This window comes from Taudactylus pleione, unplaced genomic scaffold (assembly GCF_031769625.1).
Source record: "Taudactylus pleione unplaced genomic scaffold, aTauple2 ptg000015l, whole genome shotgun sequence".
Classification (NCBI taxonomy): Eukaryota; Metazoa; Chordata; class Amphibia; order Anura; family Myobatrachidae; genus Taudactylus; species Taudactylus pleione.
Genome location: NW_028284417.1, coordinates 17,925,548 through 17,948,147, shown reverse-complemented (window position 1 = coordinate 17,948,147; position 22,600 = coordinate 17,925,548). Strand labels below are relative to the sequence as shown.

The 22,600-nt window shown below is 40.0% G+C and overlaps 1 protein-coding gene across 2 annotated transcripts in view; it reads right to left on the bottom strand.

The window, feature by feature from the left end:
* Positions 1 to 4,203: 4,203 nt before the first annotated feature.
* Positions 4,204 to 22,600, bottom strand: part of MRAP2 (melanocortin 2 receptor accessory protein 2) — a 132,401-nt gene continuing 114,004 nt past the window's right edge. For both annotated transcript variants that reach the window (XM_088470571.1, XM_088470581.1), the window contains exon 4: positions 4,204 to 5,419. In XM_088470571.1, coding sequence (XP_088326697.1) covers positions 5,044 to 5,419 — 376 coding nt within the window. In that variant the 3' untranslated portion in view covers positions 4,204 to 5,043. The remainder of the gene's footprint in view (positions 5,420 to 22,600) is intronic.

The following is a 22,600-nucleotide window of genomic DNA, read 5'->3' as shown; positions in this document are numbered from 1 at the left end:
TATTAGCCTCTTTACCTGGGACAAAGCCCACCTGGTCAGAGTGAATGACAGGAGCAATGACTTGAGACTATTAGCTATAAGTTTGGCATATAGCTTAACATCCACATTCAGAAGAGAGATCGGGCAATAACTCGCTGGCAAGGACTGATCCTTGCCCTTCTTGGGAATTATTGTGATGTGTGCTCCGAGCGACTGATCAGAAAAAGGGGCATGCGCTGAAACAACATTACACGTCCGTAATAAAAATGGCAAAAGGGTTTCTTGATCTGCTTTGAAGTAGGACACCATAAACCAGGGGTCTTCAACCTTTGGCCCTCCAGCTGCTGTGGAACTGCACATCCCAGCATGCCCTGCCACCGTTTTGATATAACAGTATGCTAAAACTGTGGCAGGGTATCCTGGGATCTGTAGTCCCACAGCAGCTGGAGGGCCAAAGGTTGAAGACCCATGCTGTAAACCCATCAGGACCAGAAGTTTTGCCAGATGGGGAGGTTTTAATAGCAGCAGATAGTTCTGCTTCTGTAAATGGGGAGTCGAGAGAGTGTGTCACCGTTTCAGGGAGAATAGGGAAAGCTATTTCTTCTAGATAATCCTGGATCTCCAATTCTCAGTCTGTCGGATCCAGGCCTGAGCAGGTCGGACCTAAATTTTACAGCCCAGAAAAGAAAGCCTGAAAAACCGCTGCATTATCTTTGTCTGTATGACAGAGATCACCCTTATGGTCTTTGATACTTTGAAGATAAGTCAAAGATCTCTGAGCTCTAAGCACCCTTGCCAGCATTTTACCTGGTTTATTCCCCCAACGGTAATGTCTATGGCAGCATCTCCGCAACCCTCATTCAAAAGATTAAGGTCGGATCTAGCCGTTTGTAGTTCCACCAAAACATCAGAGGCTAGATTACTTTTATGAGTAAGTTCTAACACATGAATTCTAGATAATAATGCATCTCTACAGCCGTGGCCAAAAGTTTTGAGAATGACACACGTATAGGTTTTCACAAAGTTTGCTGCTTCAGTGTTTTTAGACTTTTTTGTCAGATATGACTGTTGTATACTGAAGTAAAATTACAAGAATTCCATAAGTGTCGAAGGCTTTTATTGACCATTACATTAAGTTTATGCAAAGAGTCAATATTTGCAGTGTTGACCCTTCTTTTTCAAGACTTCTGCAATGCGTCCTGGCATGCTGTCAATCAACTTCTGGGCCACATATTGACTGATGGCCGCCCATTCTTGCCTAATCAATGCTTGCAGTTTGTCAGAATTTGTGGGTTTTTGTTAGTCCACCCACCTCTTGAGGATTGACCACAAGTTCTCAATGGGATTAGGGTCTGGGAAGTTTCCTGGCCATGGACTCAAAATGTCAATGTTTTGTTCCCCAAGCCACTTGGAGCACTTTGGCATAAGGCAAATGTGATAACTATCATGCTGGAAAAAGCATTGTTCGTCACCAAACTGTTCTTGGATGGTTGGGAGAAGCTGCTCTTGAAGGATGTTTTGGTACCAATCTTTATTCATGGCTGTATTCTTAGGCAAAATTGTGAGTGAGCCCACTCCATTGGCTGAGAAGCAACCCCACACATGAATGTTCTCAGGATGCTTTACTGTTGGCATGGTCAGAGCTAGTAATCTGCCCAATAGTAAAATAGTCTATGCGGGAATAAGAACTATGGGGAGAAGAATAGAAGGTGTAGTCCCTTCTCTGCTGGGTGTAAGAGTCTCCAAGTATCTACTAATTGAAAGTCGTATAAGGCCAGTCTAAATGTCCTAGTCCCTTTTAATAGAGGTGCGTGGTGTCCCAGAGTAAGTATCAAGAGAAGCCTCCAAGGCCCAATTGAAATCACAAATCACTCTGATACCCTACAATTGATCCTCTATTAATTCTAATGACTTACGCAGAAAGTTAGACTGACCTTGATTAGGTACATATAAATTGACTAGCTATGGTAACCTTGACCAACAATCCCCTACCATTTTCAATAGGAACGACAGAAATATTGGAAAGCCTCAGATGTTTAGACAACAAAATGGCTACTCCTCTATTCTTGGCTTCAGAGAAATTACTGAAATATCCCACTGGGAAGTGTCGAGATTGTAGGGACGGGGCCACACCCTCCTTAAAGTATCTCCTGAAGAAAAGCTATATCCAACGTGTCCATATGCAGCGTATGTAGAAGACGGGATCTTTTCTCAGGTATATTAAGTCCCTTTACTTTGTTAGAAAAATAGACAATTTAGCCATATTCAAAATAAAAAAAAGGAAAAGATACCTGTATCGTTGGATGCAGTGGTCAGTTACCTGAATGCGGGTAGTGTCTGTCTGCAGGTAGAAAAGGGGGGGAGGGGGAGCTGGATGGTAGTGAGAAAAAAGAAAGAAAGAAAGAAAGAAAAACAGACACGGAACAAACCATGCCTAACAAAGTATATATTAACATCAGATTATACTTCCAATTAGAAATGGAAATAACAAAATTGCAAAACCGTAGAAAAGGCCATGGAAACCCCTAAAGGGTCCATGGACATTGTATATACAATGGAGTTAGGAGGAATGAGAGGGAAATAATGAACATGACATCTAAATAGATCCACAAATAATTGGGACTTATCTAATATAATATAAACAGTGTTTGCCTAAGTCAGCTAAATATTATTAATAGACAGACATAAAGCTGGGGTCGTCATGGAAACCAAAAGGACTCCTACACCAAAACAGATAACTGCTCAAAACCTAGTGAAACACATGTAAACAAATAGCAATCGCAAATGAGTATAGTATCCTTTCACAACTAAAATAAAGTAGCAAATAACATAAGATTAACGAATACTACACTTAAAATTTGCGAGCATGAAAAGGATATTTGAAACAGCATTAGAGACCACGAATTACGTCTGGAACCTCGGACTCGCTGCCAAATCTCCTTGCGAAGGGCGGTTGAGTGACGTGCGTATTAAAAGGGACCAACCAATTAGGGACCGAAACACCAGACAAACCGAGGGAGGAGCAAACTGAGGCATGTCGTCTGGTTCCTGGAGTATATGAAGCTTCCCCTTATGCATAACTTGAATGCTGAGTGGAAACCCCCAACGAAACTTAATGTCTTGCTTGTGAAGTTCCTCTGTGAGCGGACGGAACAGGCGCCTCTGTTGGAGTGTGTTCCAGGAAAGGTCTTGGAATCTGCACAGGACATCCGTTAAATTCAATCTCCTTCACTTGTCTAGCTTTTCGCAAAATCTACTCTTTCACAGTAGAATAGTGTAATCGGCAGCTAATGTCTCTGGGTCTTTCAGAGGACATACCTTTAGGATGCAAGGCTCTATGAGCCCGATCAAATTGGATCCTAGCATCTGGATCAGCATGCAGGAGTTCATTAAATATCTTAGTGAGGCCATCTTCAATTCCAGACTGTTTGATATCTTCAGGAATCCCACATACCCGCAGGTTATTTTGTTGGCCCCTATTGTCGACATCGCCCAGGTGTTGTTGCATCTCTAGCATCATACGGGAGTGACGTGAAAGCAACTAGTTGAAATCCCAAAGCTGGGTATCTACAACCTCCACATGCTCTTCCAAAGAGACCACCCTCTTCACCACCTGGGTAAGGTCCAACCGAATGGAGGAGATATGAATCTGGACCGTTTCCTGTATCCTTTTTTCCAGTAATTGTTGATCTAGTCGGTAAGGACTTTAAATGTTGCAATATCTCACCATATCAGAGGGATAGGCGGTATGAGATGTGGCGAGCAAGGCTCTGGGGTAGAACCTCCATCTGAACCCCCAGATGCCATATGTGGAGAGGTAGGTCCCGAAGAGATACCAATGGCAGACTTAGAAATACCAAATAGAGTAAGAAAAGCAGTATTAGATGAAGACTTAGCTGAGGTGGCAGCGGGTCGTTTGACTGTGCTCTGTCTACCCATGAAGGAACATATTAGAGAAGATCTACGCAGAAAACAGTAACTAGACCGCTAGGCATTGCATAGGATGGGTGTCATAATTCACATTCCCCTCACCACTGTGTAGTTATCTCATGGCAGTAGCTGTTAGAACATATATTCTAGCTCCCAGCACCCACAGGTTTTTTTAATACAGCCACTCATCCAGCTCAGCAACCAAGCCAGGGTGATGCAGCTGTAGGAGTCTTCTATCTGTAGCAAGAACTTTCCCAGCATAAGAAAGAAGCCACCAAGGGTTGGCGTCTGTCCTGATAGTGCAGCTAGAGAGGCAGTGACGAGCAAGTAGAGCGTGATAAGCAGACAAAGCACCCAAATAACAGTAGACAGCCTCCACTTGGATAGCAGCACAGCATCAGGGAGAGTGCTGTAAATATGAGAAACCAAAATGGTGCCTCCGGCGATTCGCAGCTCCGGTCGCGGCCACTTTCAAGGGTCTCCAGGAGTTAAGTGGTGCTCCACTTATGCCCCCAGCTAGGCAGAAGGTCACAGGGAGCAGGAATCACATCGCAGTGTATGGCAGTAACCGCGATAGTGCAGATCCACGCCGCGGCTGCAGCACTGAAAATTGAGGCCGCGGCTTCCGGAGGTAATGTAGGCCGCAATGCGGCAATGGCCATAAAAGTGCTCCCAGAATAGAGGTCAGCGGGGTCTCAAGGTGGTCGGCTACACAGGGCAGACCAGGGGAGATGGTCAGAGGTTGTAGCAGCTGGGTCTAGAGAGGTTCGGGCTGGGAGCTGCTAGGAAGCACGTCCACTTCATTTGGCATCCTTTATGGTCATGCAGTGCTTTTTTGACAGGAGAGCAGATAAAGGCTCCTACTGTGCCACCTTTAATTTCCTTGAGGTGTAGTTTACTGTATCATTACCTACATTTTAATAAGTAGGATGTATGAACCTTCACATGTAGCTCTATTTGACATCACAATTTTCATGTGTGAGAGCTGTTGGGGGAACCTGCTTCTTCTACTATATCGGTCTGTGGACTTCTGTGCATTTATTTTTAACAATATTTAGTACTTTAATTTATTAGTGAGTACAATTTAAGCAATATTATAGATAGTTGCCTTTCCAATGCTTTCTAATGCTTTGATCAGTTGATAAAGTGATGCTGGTTGGAACAGGTTGGCTTATTTTCTAAAATAATTGGTGGATCAGAAATAAGAAGATCCTCATCAGCTGAAGAGGAATTCTGGTCGGTACACACAAAGTTTGGTATGTTGAATTTTGCAAGATCCTCCTCAATTTTGCAATTTCTAATAGTTTGATGAATGAGAATACCATTGTCCATTGTTCTATTAGTCAACTTTGTCTTGTCCAACTGATCAACCTCATTTATGTAGCAATGAAAGAGTGACCTAGATTCTTCTATTCCTTGATGAGAGAAGATTCTATCAGCCTCTAGTGGTCTACCAAAGTCTGCTGCAAAATTGTTCAATTGGAATCTCTTTTCAGAGGGATCCACATTTCTAATAGAAAAAGACACAAGTACAGTATAAGTAACTTGTTAATATGTGTCTTACCTCTATCACTGTAAATCAGGTCAGTACATCCCAAAAGATAACTTTTTTTTTTTTTTTACACCTAACTGTTGTTACAGACAAATGCCTGATGTATACTCTGTTCTCATTAAGAAAAATCAAAAATTGTAAAAAAAATAAAAAAAACATGTTGTATATCACTTGGCGCTGTCAATAATCATATAATCAATAGGACACAGATCCCCAAATAAGAACTTTACAGATTTTCTAAATATATTAAAATTGAACTGTTAATGGATCTGAATCACATGTACAGAAAAAAATAAAAACCACATTGTAGTAATTTAAATCTCAACACTCTAGATGTGTGCGTATATAATCCTCCAACGAGATGTTGGAGAATTAGAAGCCTTTCTCCTGTATTGGAAATAGAGATGAATCGGTCAACTATAGGCACCCTTTGGTGTTTCAGCCACTTGATTAATAGCACACAGGCATTCTGTAATATCAGTAATCTACCTTCACATATAGCTTCTAGGAAGGATACTTTATTTTGTCTTTTAAAGATGGTTAACATGCAGAAAAAGAAAACCACAAGACCTTGCATAATGACATTTAAAATCAATCCCATTTTATTTCATAAACCAAATATGCTAATAAAACAAAATTCTTCAAGCATATCATGATAAAAAAGTCCCACAAAAGTAATAGTATTTGTATTACTTCCTACAGGACTGTATTATACTCATTAGAAAGACTATCAAGATAAGTGTGTAGAAATCAAATGTAAGCCCATATGGTATCCTAGATGGCGCAAAAATGGAAAAAAAGAAACTGACTATCTTGTGCATTGACTTTTTAATAAACTGATTTTAAAGTATGTATATAAATGTATGTACATCAATGTTAAACTCCCAATAGGTTTAAAAGATAAACATCCGTATGAATTTTTTTTCTTAAATAAGGGTGGACTCCTGTTCCGTGACGCGTGTCTCTGCTTCTCCCAGATTCTTGCTAGGAATGAACATTGGAAGCCCACCATGAAATGATTGCTGGGCTTTCACCATTGAAACTTTTGATGCAATGGTAACTACCCATCGCATTAAAAGAGTTTGATGGAAAAAAGTATTCATATGATTTGCGCATACCTGAAAAACACTGTTTGAGCATGTGCAATACACTTGCAGCATGGTCGACTGTGGGATGATCTCTACATATGCAGTAATAGAACCACAACACATCATCTCTAAATGGGACAGAAAATAAAGAGTATGTCCAAGTAACAAGGCCATTTGCTGCCAGCCAAAACAACAAGTTATGGGAGGAGTAGATATGTGCAATAGGATTATTCCTCACTACCCTCATTCAATCAAAAATCTAAAATTATACCAAAGGATTGTATTCAAATATGGTGAGACATCAAACATGAGTTTACTAGAATTCAAAGTGTGAATTGCAGCAACATTATTTCAAATGGGTGAAAACACCAAAAAAGGGGAAGGTCTTCTAACTCTAATGTGGGTACATCAGCAAAAAGCAGAAGGTTGTACCTGAAATAAGATTGGATGGAGTTGGACATTATCCAAAAAAAATGGATCTTAAAAATCCTCCACGATGCTACGACAAAAACTGTACAAGAAGCACTTGCTACATTTGTGGAAAATGCAAAGATTCAGTATCTTTCCAGAATGTACTGTATGGAATCATTTCATACTTAACCACCACCAAAGACCAATGTACACTTATGTGGCCAGTTAATTTTTCCGGCTTTTCACCGCTTATACAAAAATTTTGTTAACTTGTTATTTATGATCTGTTCAATAATGGGTATTAAAAACAAAAAAAATATGTATCTCTAACATTTAAAAATTCATCCCATAAGAGGTTAATCCAGCACCTATTGACAGTCTAAGAAAACCAATTTAAAATATTATGGAAAGAGAAAGGAAATAGCCATTACAGAACTTGTTTCAGATTCTAAGAAATGGACCCCCTACTGCTACCTTTAAAATAAATGAGACTATTACTGTTGAATAATGGGAACATACTAATAGATGCCATTTACAAAGAACAGAAAAATCATATGTATCCTTTTTCTGTAAACAAAACCATCTTTCATGATCGATGTTATTATCAGACTATCCAAGAAGACTATGATCTCTTTAGAAGATGTACATTATTTTAGAGATGTTATCGATAGAAAATCACAGGAGCATCATTAAAACCAGCAAGCACTATGACGATAACTTCCATTTAAAATGGAGTGAACTTAAAAATTGTACAAGACATGCATGGAGTTACACAATTTAAATGTGAGGTATTTGTGGCTGACAAAGCTTGTGGTTGTTCCTATAGATAGAATTTCAAAGATATCACATGCATTATCAGTCTGATTACCTCAAGACAATCTAGTACAAGGTTATACTTGGGACATCTGAGAAGAGTCAGCCACATAGAGATAAGAAGCAAACTTATATAGACCTGGTAAAAGAAATAGAAGGCAGTTTCAAACTAGTACCTCACAACTTTTTCATCAGCAGAAAAATTATTTAGGGGTTCATCCAGGTTTTTTTCTCAATGATCCCAGGTGGTGTTCATTCTTTTGAGGACCCAAAAGTAGAAGCAGGCTTAAGTTTTCTGGAACTCAACAATGAAAGATTCATATGTACTGGCAGTTGTGGAAGGTGATCAAGATTACATATTAGAATTTGTGAACCATCTGCTAAGGAATACTTCTCAGAAATCTCCATGCTTAAGAACCCAGGAAATTAGGGTGTATATGAGGGAAATGTAAAAGATGCAGCTAAAATCAGAACATTAGCTGCAGAATTTCAGTATGCCAAAATAAAATAAAAAATGGTTTCATACAAACATTTTTATGTATAGAAGAACAACAGTTACCATGCACTTCTAGACATAAGAATCTCCAAAAAATACACAGATACGAAGGTTGATTGAAAAGTAATGAGACTGTCTCTGATTTTTGTCCCATAGGTAGATGTGGCAATGCTATAGTGGTTATTGTGAAGCTCCTACATAGATGTGTCCGAACCTGCGGTTGGACTATCGTAGTATCTTTGTTTGGTCACAGCGTGTGGAAGATCTTCATATGTTTAGTCATGGTGGATGAAGAAAACGTGTCTGTGAAATTACATCAGATGTGTGATTGAAGTTTGTGTTAAACTTGGAAAAAGCAGAAATGAAACTCATGAAATGTTACAGCAAGCATATGGTGGAGAAAAAATGAGCTGTGCTGCAATATTTCGGTGGTGGAAGCACTTCAAAGGGGGTAATATGCGAGTGACTGACCAAGCATGCTCTGGGAGACCATCCACCGCGGTTACAGATGCCAACATTGCCAAAGCTGCGGAGATGTTGCAACATATCAGAAGGTTAACTTTTATGAAAACTTTGGGCTTCACTTGGCAAACAGGTTTGTGACAAAGGAACTGAAAATGCATCGCGTGTGTGCCAGGTGGGTACACAGAAATCTCACAGAAGAGCAGATGCGACAATGTGTTGAATCATGCAAGAACACTATTCAAATGTCGGAGAGGATACCCGATTATCTGACATCGAAGGATGATCCGGAATCCAAACAACAGTCCAGAGTATGGGAACATTTCTGCTTTTTCCAAGTTTAACACAAAATTCAATCACACATCTCTGACGTAATCTCACCGACACGTCTTCCTCATCCGCCATGATGAAACTTACAAAGATCTTCCAATCGCTGTGACCAAACAAAGAAGACTACGGTAGTCCAACTGCAGGTACAGACACATCGATGTATGAGCTTCACAATAACCAGCATAGCCACGTCTACCTATGGAACAGAAAAACAGCGGCAGTCTCATTACTTTTCAATCAACCCTCGTACAAGGAAGTTCAAGATGGAAGAAGTATTGATTTATCTTCCTTGTAATGGTAGATGGGTGTTTTTGCCCTTTTATTGAGATGTGAAGCTATGAATCTAAGATATACTAAAGCTGTTGCCTCAGACATTTCAAAACTTTACAAACTTCAGATTGAATGTTTAGTGCAAATAGGAGAAAGGTGTAGGTGATTGTCGCCAGGTACTTCTTGGGGAGCAACTGAAGGGAAGATATGCAACCAGGAACAGCAGGAGCCTTTGAACAGGACTCCTCAAAAGTAAACTTTCAGGTAAAGAAGGTGGTTACAGCGTTATCTTTGATCCCTAAGTAATGGGTTGTTTGGATAACTTCTTCAATTAATATTTTTTCTCTAAATAACTGTCCCAGAATATGTTAAGGGCAATATATAGTGTACGTATTGTACTGGTAATCTAATGTTCAAAGGGAATACATATAAACTCACCCTTGATTAATGGATATCAGGGTTGCACAAACGTGGTTGAGTGGGTATTGCCAAACACTGGGTGTCTCATCTCCTATTCCCAGGGGAAGTAAAGTGAAATGCCAACATGGTGCAGAGCAGTATACCCAAGCAATTGTGCTCTGTTAATGCTATATGATATACGTCTTGTACAGTACATTTATTTGAAAACCCAATGTCTATCAGTATATGTGATAATGGGGTCCAATAATTATAAAGGACTTGTCTAATAATTCAACACCAATGGATTTTGATAAATATATTTATTTATATATAAATCTTTTAATTGCAAATTAGACTACAAAAATAAAATATAAAACTAAAGAAATAAAATAAAAATAATACCAGCTTGCATTGTACAGAACCAACGTCTGTTCCCTCAGGTTTCCTCAGACGATGTTGTTTAGTTCAAGTGCCTCCATTTTGATCTGTTAATTTACAAAGGTCTTAATAGTAGTCATGGTTAAACTAAGAAAAGAAGGAATATCACTATGATCTTATGTAGATGACCTATTGATATATACAAAATCCAGACATGATTCTGTTGAAGTCACGGGTCAGTGTTTCTTAACTCCAGTCCCCCCACACAACCAATACATTTCGGGCATAGACCTGCTCAGAAGCGCCGGGTTTGAGAACCCAATGTTTAGTATATAAACCCCTAGGAGTGCATGGCTGTCCAGTCCAAAGTAAATCATTTCTAGATATATTTCTAAACACAGTACATTACAAGATGTTCCTAACACCAGAGAGAAACCAAAGATTATCCATTAAATCTTAGTAAAGTATAGAAAACAGATTACATCCAAGATGTATTACAGTGTTTGGGACACTTTGTGTGTTTTAAGAACTATAACACCAACTGATCCCTCATTAGTCATATTTTTGTCCTCCATCAAGACTAGACAAGAGCTTAGCAGTTAACACACTCTGCCTGATTCAGCAAAGAATGCAGTTGCTTATACGCACACAATCGGTCGATTAATTCGCAGTGCGTATGCATGAACTAGCAATTGCAATAGGAACTGCGGTTGCAGAGGCTATGCAGGCACAGAGCAGAGTGATTGACAGGAAGTGCAGTTTGTGGGTGGTGACGAGGAGTGGTCGGTTGAACACATGCGTACTAGTGCGTTTGGACGGCGTTGCAGGTGCGTACATAAATTAGACACTGAACTCACATACGCAGTGCGAGTTCTCAAAGCATGCAGGGAAGTTGGCAATTCCTCAGTAAGCTCAGGTCAATAACTAGTATGCAAATGTATCTGAATCTTTTCGATGTTACTGATGTGTATGCTCTGCTGGAAGTGCCATTAGCATCAAAACCTGCGTTGAGAACATTAGCAGGTGACAGACATCACATAGTGATTGTCTGGCTGGGTTAAGGCCCCCATACATCAGAGATTGATTGCAGCAATCATGCAATTTGCAATCGATTGTGTATCAAATTCTTTCCCTTTTTCAATCGATTGTGGCAATTCTGCAATCGATTGAAAAAGGGAAAGATTTTTATAAGTAAAAGTAGTAGGAAAGTTGTAATGCATATGTTCCATTGCAAAGCCACTCTGCTTTTGTATGCTTAGAATTTTTTTTTTTTGTTAAGTAGTGATCCATTTGTTTTGAATTTAAAATGTTTAAATTACTTGCTTTACATGTATTCCTTTATTGTTTTTTTTTATTTAAATATGTTTGAATTTTATGTGTTTATAGTGTAGTGCAGTGGTGGCCAAGCCTTGCACCATGGCACCCTGGGGTGCCATGGGACACTTGCAGGGGTTCCTCAGGTTGGTAGTCCGGCACCAAATAAATAAAATAATTTTCAATGTAATGTAAATATGTGGACAAACAGAATGTCAAACGTGTCCATCACCACATAAGTGGATTGAAGAATGACAGGGAAGCACAATTTACTTTACTGTACTACATTTTTTTCTCAGTTTATCAATAAACTTACGGGTGCCATTAAAAAAAATGCTGATACTCTAGTGCGCCATAATTCTGTGTTATAATGTAGTGCATCAAGGGAAAGGTGATCTGTATTAAGTTCACATTTTATTAAAATCAATCTTTATTAATATCAAAATGACTCGCATAACATGAAAAAGCAAGGCGAAAAATATTAAAAGTATAGAGAGTAATGTGTATAAAGTAAAGAAATAATGTGATTTAAAATAAAAGAATATTCTTTTAAACAGCCGAGTGTCTGATTCTTATAATAAAAAGTTTATACTCTAATATTGTTGTCTGATTTATTGTATTAGTTACTTGGCTCTTATCCCATAAACTGATATATTTATGCAAAGCTTTCAACTGCCTTATCCACACACTGTATCAATTGGAAAGATAATATATTGCTGATATTATTGAGCTGAAGCAGTAATAATCGATACAATTGTAACTTAATTGCAGAGGATAATATTACCTCCAGCAAAGAAATTTCAGCTTTTATATATCTCACTGCAACAGCTACAGTACCAGTAGTATTGTGCTTCATAATGTGATAGACTCATTTAACATACATTAGTATAAGTAATCATATAGCATATATACGTGGGGGCAGTTGACATGTTGTTATAGATTTATTATCCAATAATTGGTCCAGTAGGCAATATATGCATGTTCCACTTAATTGCAAAGGAGCATAGTAGATAGACTCACATTGAATCTATGTAACATATGTATGTCAGTGATATTAATATCATAGAGCCTTTCAAAGAAAAATATGAATCTCTTATTAGTGTATATCGCGCACGTGGAGCTCAGTCTCCCGTGTCTGTTAAGTTCAGAGACAAATAAAGTTCTACCCACATAAGTTACAATACATTCAGATTCATTTCTTTTAATAGCAACATGAGGGACACTCGGCTGTTACTACCAACGTACGTTTCGCATAGAATGCTTTGAGCTCGTGCTTGATATACACTAATAAGAGATTAATTTTTTTCTTTAACTATAAACTGACTATTGAAATAGACTAGTACCGGGAGACTTTACTCTCCAATATATGCTATATACCAGCTAGTGTATAGTGTCAAGAAGCCGCGATTGTAGCGGCAACACACACCAAGGATCTATCCGTAACAGGCATTGAACCTGCAGTACGGTGACCCATACCTCAGGAGATTGTTACTATGATAGGCTCTATGATATTAATATCACTGACATACATATGTTACATAGATTCAATGTGAGTCTATCTACTATGCTCCTTTGCAATTAAGTGGAACATGCATATAATCCCTACTGGACCAATTATTGGATAATAAATCTATAATAACATGTCAACTGCCCCCATGTATATATGCTATATTATTACTTATACTAATGTTTGTTAAATGAGTCTATCACATTATGAAACACAATACTACTGGTAGCTGATGCAGTGAGATATATAAAAGCTGAAATTTCTTTGCTGGAGGTAATATTATCCTCTGCAATTAAGTTACAATTGTATCGATTATCACTGCTTCAGCTCAATATCATCAGCAGTATATTATCTTTCCAATTGATACAGTGTGTGGATAAGGCAGTTGAAAGCTTTGCATAATTATATCAGTTTATGGGATAAGAGCCAAGTTACTAATACAATAAATCAGACAACAATATCAGAGTATAAACTCTTTATTATAAGAATCAGACACTCGGCTGTTTAAAAGAATATTTATTCTTTTATTTTAAATCACATTATTTCTTTACTTTATACACATTACTCTCTATACTTTTAATATTTTTTGCATTGCTTTTTCATGTTATGAGAGTCATTTTGATACTAATAAAGATTGATTTTAATAAAATGTGCACTTAATACAGATCCCCTTTCCCTTGATTCATGTACACTTTGGATCTGTGGTAGCACCCCCAATTGTAATCAGGATTGATAATCATTGTTATTAGGGGTATCACTTTTCATATTATTGATTCATATTTTCCTGTGCAACAGTTTATTTCTCTTTTTTATAATGTAGTGCCACAGGCATGTATACCAAAGTAACCTTCTTAAAATCAATTGTGAGCTTGTCTATATTAAACTTCATGCATAAATATTATTGCTAATTTGTATCTGTTATGTATACATTTTTTACGGCTTAAAATTGCAAACAGGTTTTTATTTTTTTATTCTTTAAACAGAACATAAAATATAAGTCAAACATAAAATGACAATAGCCATATTTCGGGCAAATAACAAAAAAAAAACATGAAAAATACAAACAATGCTTTTTAACATTCTTGAATTTCTGGAAGGATTTGGAAGGGGGACACACTTGCAGATGTGTTATGTCGCTAATAATGTGACTGTTGCTGCAAAATATGTCCAAACAACACTTCCTCCAAAATAATAATAAACTCCAAATGTGTCTTTACCGGTATCCGGTCATTAGGTCTACATTGTCTAGATAGACAATGTTTGGGTAGACTATGGAAAATAGACAGGCAATAGACAGGGACTGAAGGTAGACACACTAAAGGTCGACTAGTAACAAGGTCGACAGGTACTGAAGGTCAACACTAAAGGTTGACTGGTAACAAGGTTGACAGTCAGAAGGGTGACACTAAAGGTCAACTGGTAACAAGGTCGACAGGCAGTAGATCGACACACTAAAGGTCGACTGGTAACAAGGTCGACATGGTCATTAGATCAACGCTCATATGGTCGACATGCAAATGATCGACAATGGTTTGTTTTTTTAGCCCTCTTTAACCTAACCCTCCCTCGTGGTGCCTAACCCTAGCCGTCGGGGTAAGTGCCTAACAGTCAGGGTAAGTGATTAACCCTGACACTAACAAAAAATAAAAGTGTCGACCAATTGACTATACGAGTGTCGACCTACTGCCTGTCAACCTTCATACCTGTCAACCTTGTTACTAGTCGACCCGTCGGAGTAAGTGCCTAACCCTGACACTAACCATAAAAAGAAAGTGTCAACCATTTGACTGAGTGTCGACCTACTGCCTGTCGACCTTCTTACTAGTCGACCCGTCAGAGTAAGTGCCTAGCCATAACTGTCGGAGTAAGTGCCTAACCCTAAAAAAATGTCGACCATTTGACTGTGAGTGTCGACCTTGTTACCAGTTGACCTTTAGTGTGTTGACCTTCTGACCCTGTCGACCTTCAGTCCCTGTCTACCTACTGCCTGTCGACCTTAATACCTGTCAACCTAGTGGACCAGTCGACCTTTAGTGTGTTGACCTTCTGACCCTGTCAACCTTCAGACCCTGTCGACCTTCAGGAAGTTGATTTTTAATATCCCTGAGATATTGATGGATTTCTGCCAAAATGGACTTTTGCTCTTGCATGCTGCTCTGGATTGATGTGCTCATCAACTCAATGGCTGCAGTCTGGTTTTCCACTGTCACCCTAAGGCCATTGATGACATCGACCAGGGTGGCAGTGGTGGCAGGGAGTGACACAGATGATGGAGGTTGTGCCTCCCCCCATCTGACTGCAGCCTTTGAGTGTCTTGTTCCCCTAAAGATGAAATAAAAGCAAAAAAATTAATTTATGGAGCAGGAAGGCAGACAGACAGACAGGTACCATACTCAGCATGAGGAGCATCTGGGGCATGCCCAAACCGGTGTTCCAATTGGGCTTCTGCCAAAAAACTCCATTCTAGGGCGGGCAAAATTTTTACTTATCAGGGGGGGGGGGGGGGGGTCAAATGTATGATCTCAGGGAGTGGACCTCCTGGCCCTTTTGCGTGCTGGACCCGGATTTTAATTGTGCTCCCGAGTCTGCATCGAAGCTCACTCCATCTAATTAAAATATGACAAAAAAAATTGATTTTTTTTAGAATTGATTAGACATTTTTTAAAGAAAGCCAGGGAAAAAAGAAGAAAGAAAAAAAAAGACACATACTGCACAGGTTTTAAAATTAATAATAATAAATTAATAAACATAGTGGTTCACAAACTGAGCCTATGGACCTGACCAAAATAATTATTATAACATCACCCACTCATACAGGTGTATTCTTTACTCACAGACACATTGCCATAGATAGTTTTTTTTTTAAACTTCAAGAAATGAATCTTAATTTAATCTTACCGTTTACGCAGATAACTAGTAGTATGGAAATTGGAGCTCACTGATTGTATTTTTGGGATATTTCCATCCATATCTTTCCATATTCTTTTCCAAGAACTTTGGTCCCACTATGAAACCTGCATAATGCCTCTTGTATCAGCAGATCAATCTCCCTCTTACTAAGTACTAGTACTTGTATCTTGTCTTCATTAGAGATTGTCGGGTCTCCTTCAGTTGTTACGGACACAGTTAGAGGTGATGTTTGTGTAGGAGGGACATTTGTTGATGGACCAGCAACAGGCTCAACATCCACATCTGCAAGTGTATACATTGCAGCAAGGTCAGTATACAAGTCCTTTCCAAATCCTTCCAGTAATTTCGAGAAGGTCAAAACCAGGGTCTTCCTCCATTTTTACCAAAAAACAACACTCACAGAGTGTGCAGAATCCATCTGAGGCTTTTTATAGTGGGATGCGTATGCGAGGCGGAGCAATTGCATAAGAACATAATTAACAATCGCCTATAAAAGAACATCCCGAGGGCAGGTCCACCCTTTCATTGAAATGGCAGAGATACTGCACATGCGAATGACTGCTCAGCCACCTGGTAAGAAATGTGTGGTGATCAGAAATACATATAAAGATTGTGCTGGATTCTGCTTACAATCAAAACTAACACCGTCTCAGACGCAGTCGTTTTTGTGTAGTCAGCCAATCACAAAGCACCATGGTGTATCTACAGTATGTAATATGAAAATACAGCCAGTGCCATCATGAGAGCCGCATGCTTCAGCCAACAAGAACTTTGAGTTCTCACTGACGTCATGGATGCAGGCTGGGGCATGCTGCACCGTATGTGTCTAACCGCACAAAGGTGCAGGTGTACCGCGAGGTGCATAGGCACTTTGGATGCAGGCGCACAGTTGTGCAATTAGAGCGCTGGTGGTTGGACCTGAGATGCTGGCAGCCTAATGTCCTGGCCCAGTTGCGGACTTTCAACGCGCAGAGTAAGTATGCTTAAATATGTGTATGCATGTAAGTGTACGGTTGTGTATGCATATTTTCATGTTTAATCAAAAATCATATGGCTTGCAACTGTTTACATGTGTATGTTTGTTAGACATGTGAACATCTGTTTGGTGCAGCCATTTTGTGTAGTTTGTTGTGCATTCTGATTGGTTGGGGAGTGTATGTATGTATATGTATATATATATATATATATAGTGTGTGTTTTTACAAATATTTGTATTAACATTATAATCATGCCCAATGCTGTGTAATTTTAAAATTCGAACATATTTATTTCATAGGAAAACAGCGAGCGCTTCGAAGAAGATGCCAGAGAGTGGCAGGGGCAATATCGCCATCCCCTCCACACTCTTCCTCCCTTGTCCAACCCCATTCCCCTAGCCAGTCCCTCTCCCCTGTCCAACCACATTCCCCTGCCGAATCTTCTTCATCGGGGGAGTCCTGCTATGCCACATCCTCAGCCTCGGAGCAAAGTGGCGTATTGGAACCTGGCGGGGAGATTTCGCATGTTGAGCAAAGTATATGATAAAACAGCATAATTGACCTTAGATGTGGAAGTAATATTAGTATTTGCAATATTTACATTGTTAAATTGGCAATTCCTTGAATGTGTTCCAAACAGACCACTACAAGGAAGCTAGTCACTCACGCCGCAGTTTAGGTGGTCTGGAAGGGAGAATGCAGGACCCATTCTGCACATGCAATTAACGTATATAACATCCTCAGATGAACATCTCAGAATTGAGGCCTTAGTATTTTGTCATTTAATTGTAAGGTCCACATTTATCATATAGTACCAAACATTCTCAACAAATGATGATATTTGTGTATGTGATTGGTGCTCCAGTTAATCAGCTAGCAACTTTTTTTTTGTCATATGCAACATTTATGCAAATCACAAAGTTTCATGCATGCGGGCTCAAGGGCCAATGTGTGGGAGGGCACATCATCCACTGCATAGCTGGTACACACTGGCTGATGCAGATGAATGGTTAATTTATGTGATTGTTTGCATTGGTATAAACAGAGTGCAAATATGCAGATGTCTTTTTTTTTTATTTAAATTTCAGATGCAGATCGTCAGAGGTGCGAGAGGGATGAGGCGATTCTAGAGGAAGTTATCCAAATAAAAAATTGCATTCACTCAATTCTAGGGTCTCTGGACCGTATCTTTAATGTGGTATAGTTTTTTTTATTTTTATTCATTAACGTTTAAGTTTAAAAATAAGTTATTTTTGCTTTACATATACAATATGTTGTGTAATTATTATACATTAGTTTATTATAGTTTAGAATTAATATCTATTTATATATATATATATATAAAATATTTTGTTTGCAGATTATTGGGGTAAAAAAACCTTTCGATTTAGAGCAACGGCGCAATATACTAGAAATTAGTAAATTATCCATAAACAGAAATACAATTAGCATTCATTGTGTGTGTAGAACAAGCAATCATTACTATCAGAACATCAATTGCTGTGGAAACTGCTTTATCTGCCATTTATCAATAAAGAATCGGTGATTGACTGCGTGCGCTCGTGCCTGTTATTTCGATCACTATATTATATAACAAAGAGAGGAGGGCGGCTTCATTTACTGCTTGGCGTCTTTATTTTCACTGTGATCATATTGCGGTGGCAGTCATCTGCATGTTCGCGAATGCATAGTGCGTACGTTCGCAATTTTGCGAACCAAGCTGAATCCGGACAGCAAACCGCAGACTTGTGCAAGAGGAGCATTATCACAAGTAGATGTTGGCCATGGGTTAGTTTATTAATGAGGTTTATACAGGCAGCAAAGATATGACCAATATTCCATTAGCCTTTGCCATCATGAGACTTCAATCTAGTATCAGATTTCCTCACATAACCTCCCTTTGAGCTCTTACAAGAAATCGGTCTCCTATTACTTGCTTTTGAAGTTGATCTTCACGCAAGAACTCCAAACCCAATGGGAAGAGTAGCTATTTCTTAGCATTTTTTAAAATGAGGTAGTTCTTAGAACAAATCCTATTTTTTTACCATTGTTTTCTTACAATTTTATCTCAAGATCATTTAGTTCAAAGCTCAGATGTCCAAAGGGATTCCGGCAGTAATATCGGTGGCCACAGACCACAGCATCATGTCCATGGAGTCAGATGAGACCCATTCTGCAGAAGCCGGGAGACAGTGAGCGCTGGTGTGGTCGCATGTGATGCGACCTTGCCAGATGAAGCACTTCTGGCTCCAGTCGCATCAAGCCAGTTAAGTAGTTAATAAGTCCTGTCAGGATGGATGACTGGGTTGCTGGGGTAAATGTGGGTGAAGGTGTATGGGCATATTAGGTGTTTTATACAAAAGTATTAAATAGATTTACTGTAGATAGGATGAGCAGTGTTCACACAAAGATGTTTTAGTAAACCAAATAAATCACCCTGCCCCCTTTTGGAGCGTCATGCTGAGCCCTTTCGAATTGGAGGTTTGAGCCATGCCATCTCCTGTATTGAGAGACTGGGTACTTGGGCTTGGATGGCACACCTACCGCTGAGATACCACTGAATCCGCCTCCTTTGTCTGCCTTTGCATCACCCTGGTCTGAGGTAAACAAATTTACATGAGCTATGGTATACTTAATAAATTGGAGACACTGATAGATGTATTGGGAGCACTAATGTGTGGCATAATTATGTATTGGGGCACTGATGTGTGGCATTATGTGTTGGGGCACTGATGTGTGGCATATTATGTATTGTGGACAAAGCGAAGAGACATTGGGCCTGATTCAGACCCGCTGGCAAGCGGGTCGATGTTGGCCCAGTCTGCATGCGCACGACGGAGGCGGCTCAGTCGTGCGCATGTGCGAGACCGGGATAGCGATGGGCAAGCCGTCGCTCCGGGTCTCGCTACAAAGGGGGCGTGCTGTTGATGTTGAGTGACAGCACGCCCCCTTCGGTGGGCGGGCCAGGGGCGTGGCTGCCCAGACGGAGGCGTTCCCACAAGTGATGTCAGTGGGTGGACTTCTTGCTCTATAAGAGCAAGAAGTCCACTGGGACTTGCAGCAATGAGACCCTACCACAAGGGTCTCGTCGCAAGTCTGATGGTCTTGACCATCGCGACCATCTTCCTGGCCGCTCGCTATAGCTGTGGGTGGTCACCCACAGCTATACGAGCAGCCAGGAGGCCGCTCTAAAATTAAGAAGGACGGCCCTGATTCAGAGTGAGTGCTCTGTCAGAGCGTCTGGCTCTGAATCAGGGCCATAGTATGGATTTAGATCACTGCTATGTATCATATTATAAATAGAGGGTGCTACTGCATGGCATATTATGAATTGGGGAACTGCTGGGTGGCATATTCAAAATTGGGGCACTATTGTGTGGTATACTATGAATTGGGGTACTGCAAAATCACCGCAGCTCTATAATCTAGGCCTTCCTTTGAAGGCAACTCTCCTCCTCCCCCCCCTCCCACTCTACCTGTGCTGAGTCTCCTGCTAAGTGTTTAGTAGTTGTCCTTTAATTAGCCCCAATTAAAAAACTACAACTAAATTAGTGTCGGGAGGCAAATAAGGACACAAGGAAATCTGTGCTGAGCACCAGTGCACACTTAAATATTGTTCTCAAGGCTTGGTGAAAAGCATGTGGATGATGTTTTATGTACTGTATATAGCTGGGAAGAGTGTATTTGGAAGAGCAGGGCAGGAAGGTGAAAATTTGCCTAAGGCGCCCAGAGACCTTGCACCAGCCCACTGTGCTTTTAATTTTATACTTTAGCTATAAAGACAATTCACCCCTTTTGGCATGGTCACATTCCAGAATAAAAGTGAATTTGTGAGGAAATTTTTACAAATAATCACCAATACTTTGTCAAATAATTCTGACAATATTTAATTGCATAAGGATTCACACACCATTCCCTTTGTTTCAGTACTTGTTACAACTGTATCGCTACAATTACAGCTGCAGATATATTTTGGTAAGTCTCTTTTAGCTCTGGACGCTGTGATCTTCACTCTCTTTTCTGTTGAACTTGAGGTCCAGGAAGTTGGTGATCAACTATTTTCTAATTTTTGAGTGGATTTTGTCTGGACTTTGACTAGTTGACTCAAGGTCTGTATTTTTTTTTTTTTTGTATTTAAGACACTCCAATTTGCCAGATTATTTTGTGGTGGTCAGTGATAAAATTCCCAGATCTTTTTTTTAATTCAACTTAAAAATGATAAAATGTGAAAAATAAGATGAATACTTTTCAGAACCACTGGTTAAAAAATTACTTTTTATGATATAAACACACTACAGATGTGTCCTCATACATCTAAGGGGAAATTGGGGCATATCCAATTATCCGCGGGGTTTCACCCGTGGCTAATTGTCAGGCAAAAGTCCCGCGACGCGAGGATTAGCTACTCAATTAAATTGCTATTTCCCCGCATCATTAGAACGGGACTCCTGCATGAGAACACACTGATTCCGCGAGAACTGCGGAATCAGAGTGTTATACCTGCTCGCGTGAGGCCGAATAGGGCGGCCTCACGCAGATTTTACCTCGTACCTACATGAGGTGCGAGGTAAAGTCCGTCAGCGGGGACACCCGCGCATGAAATCCCAGCTAATTGAATCCCAACCTGCGCGATAAACCCCGCGGCTAATTGGATATGCCCCTAAGAATCGCGTTTGGTCGATTTGGCCAAAATCCGTGATAAACGTGCAATTTTGCAAATAGGAAATTTACTAATCGTCAAGTCTCTAGGATATTGTATGTCACACACAACTTCACAAACTAAATCTCATTAAATCACCCTTGAAACAAACATAGTAAATTCATGATTTGAATTGGGACCAATGTTATTTTGACAAAGAATCATAATTACCAAATCAACACGACTTACACCCAAATCGCACCTTAATGCACAAAATCAATGCACTCATTTTAAAAATTGTATTGACAAGTGAAAATGATTTTAATTAGCCCCAACTCAATCAAGATGCTTATAAAAGCCCACAAAGGGGGGACTTCAATTCAGTGCTATGTAGAATAGCCGCGGTAGGGAGCTCCTGCAGCTATTCAAAACAATGTGCTGTTTAGGCGGCTAAAGGATTTCCTCTCGCACCACCCTGGGGATGCGACGAGAGATCCGACAAAAGTGCCAAGCACGAAGCTGTTTGCCGGCTTAGTGCAGTGCTAACAGCCGCGCGCCCGGCACTTTACTTGGAGAATGCCGGTTACCGCGTCTTAACGCCCAGGTTAACTTGCAAGAACCGGCATTCTCTACTTACCTGCTTCTCGACAAGGCACACAACGCATTGAATTGAATAGCTGCGGAAGCTCCCTCCCGCGGCTATTCATCATCGCGCTGAATTGAATTTACCCCATTGTCAGCTGCAGCACTCTTTCTGCTCACAAGCATGGCTGACACAAGATACTCAATTGACTCTGCATAGGTGCTTGTTTCATGTGGTCTGCACCAGCTGACTAAAAGGGCCCAGGAGCAAGAAGCAGAACAGGAACCAGCAGGTGGGGGGGTGGCACAGAGCCTCCGTAGGCCTAGGTTCTAACGTGGGCGGTTGAACCTCACTGCAGTGTCTGATGACTATGTCATACAGATGTTCCACCTGTACAAATTAATGAACCTGTATGATCTTGTCAAATCTCAGCTTGAACCAAACACTGCACTGTTATGAGCCTTTTTAGGCCTACAAGAACTGCTGGCTGTTCTGCATGCCTTTGCTACTGGGAACTTTCAGTCAGTGAAGGGAAGGATGGTAGGCATATCGCAAGCCACCT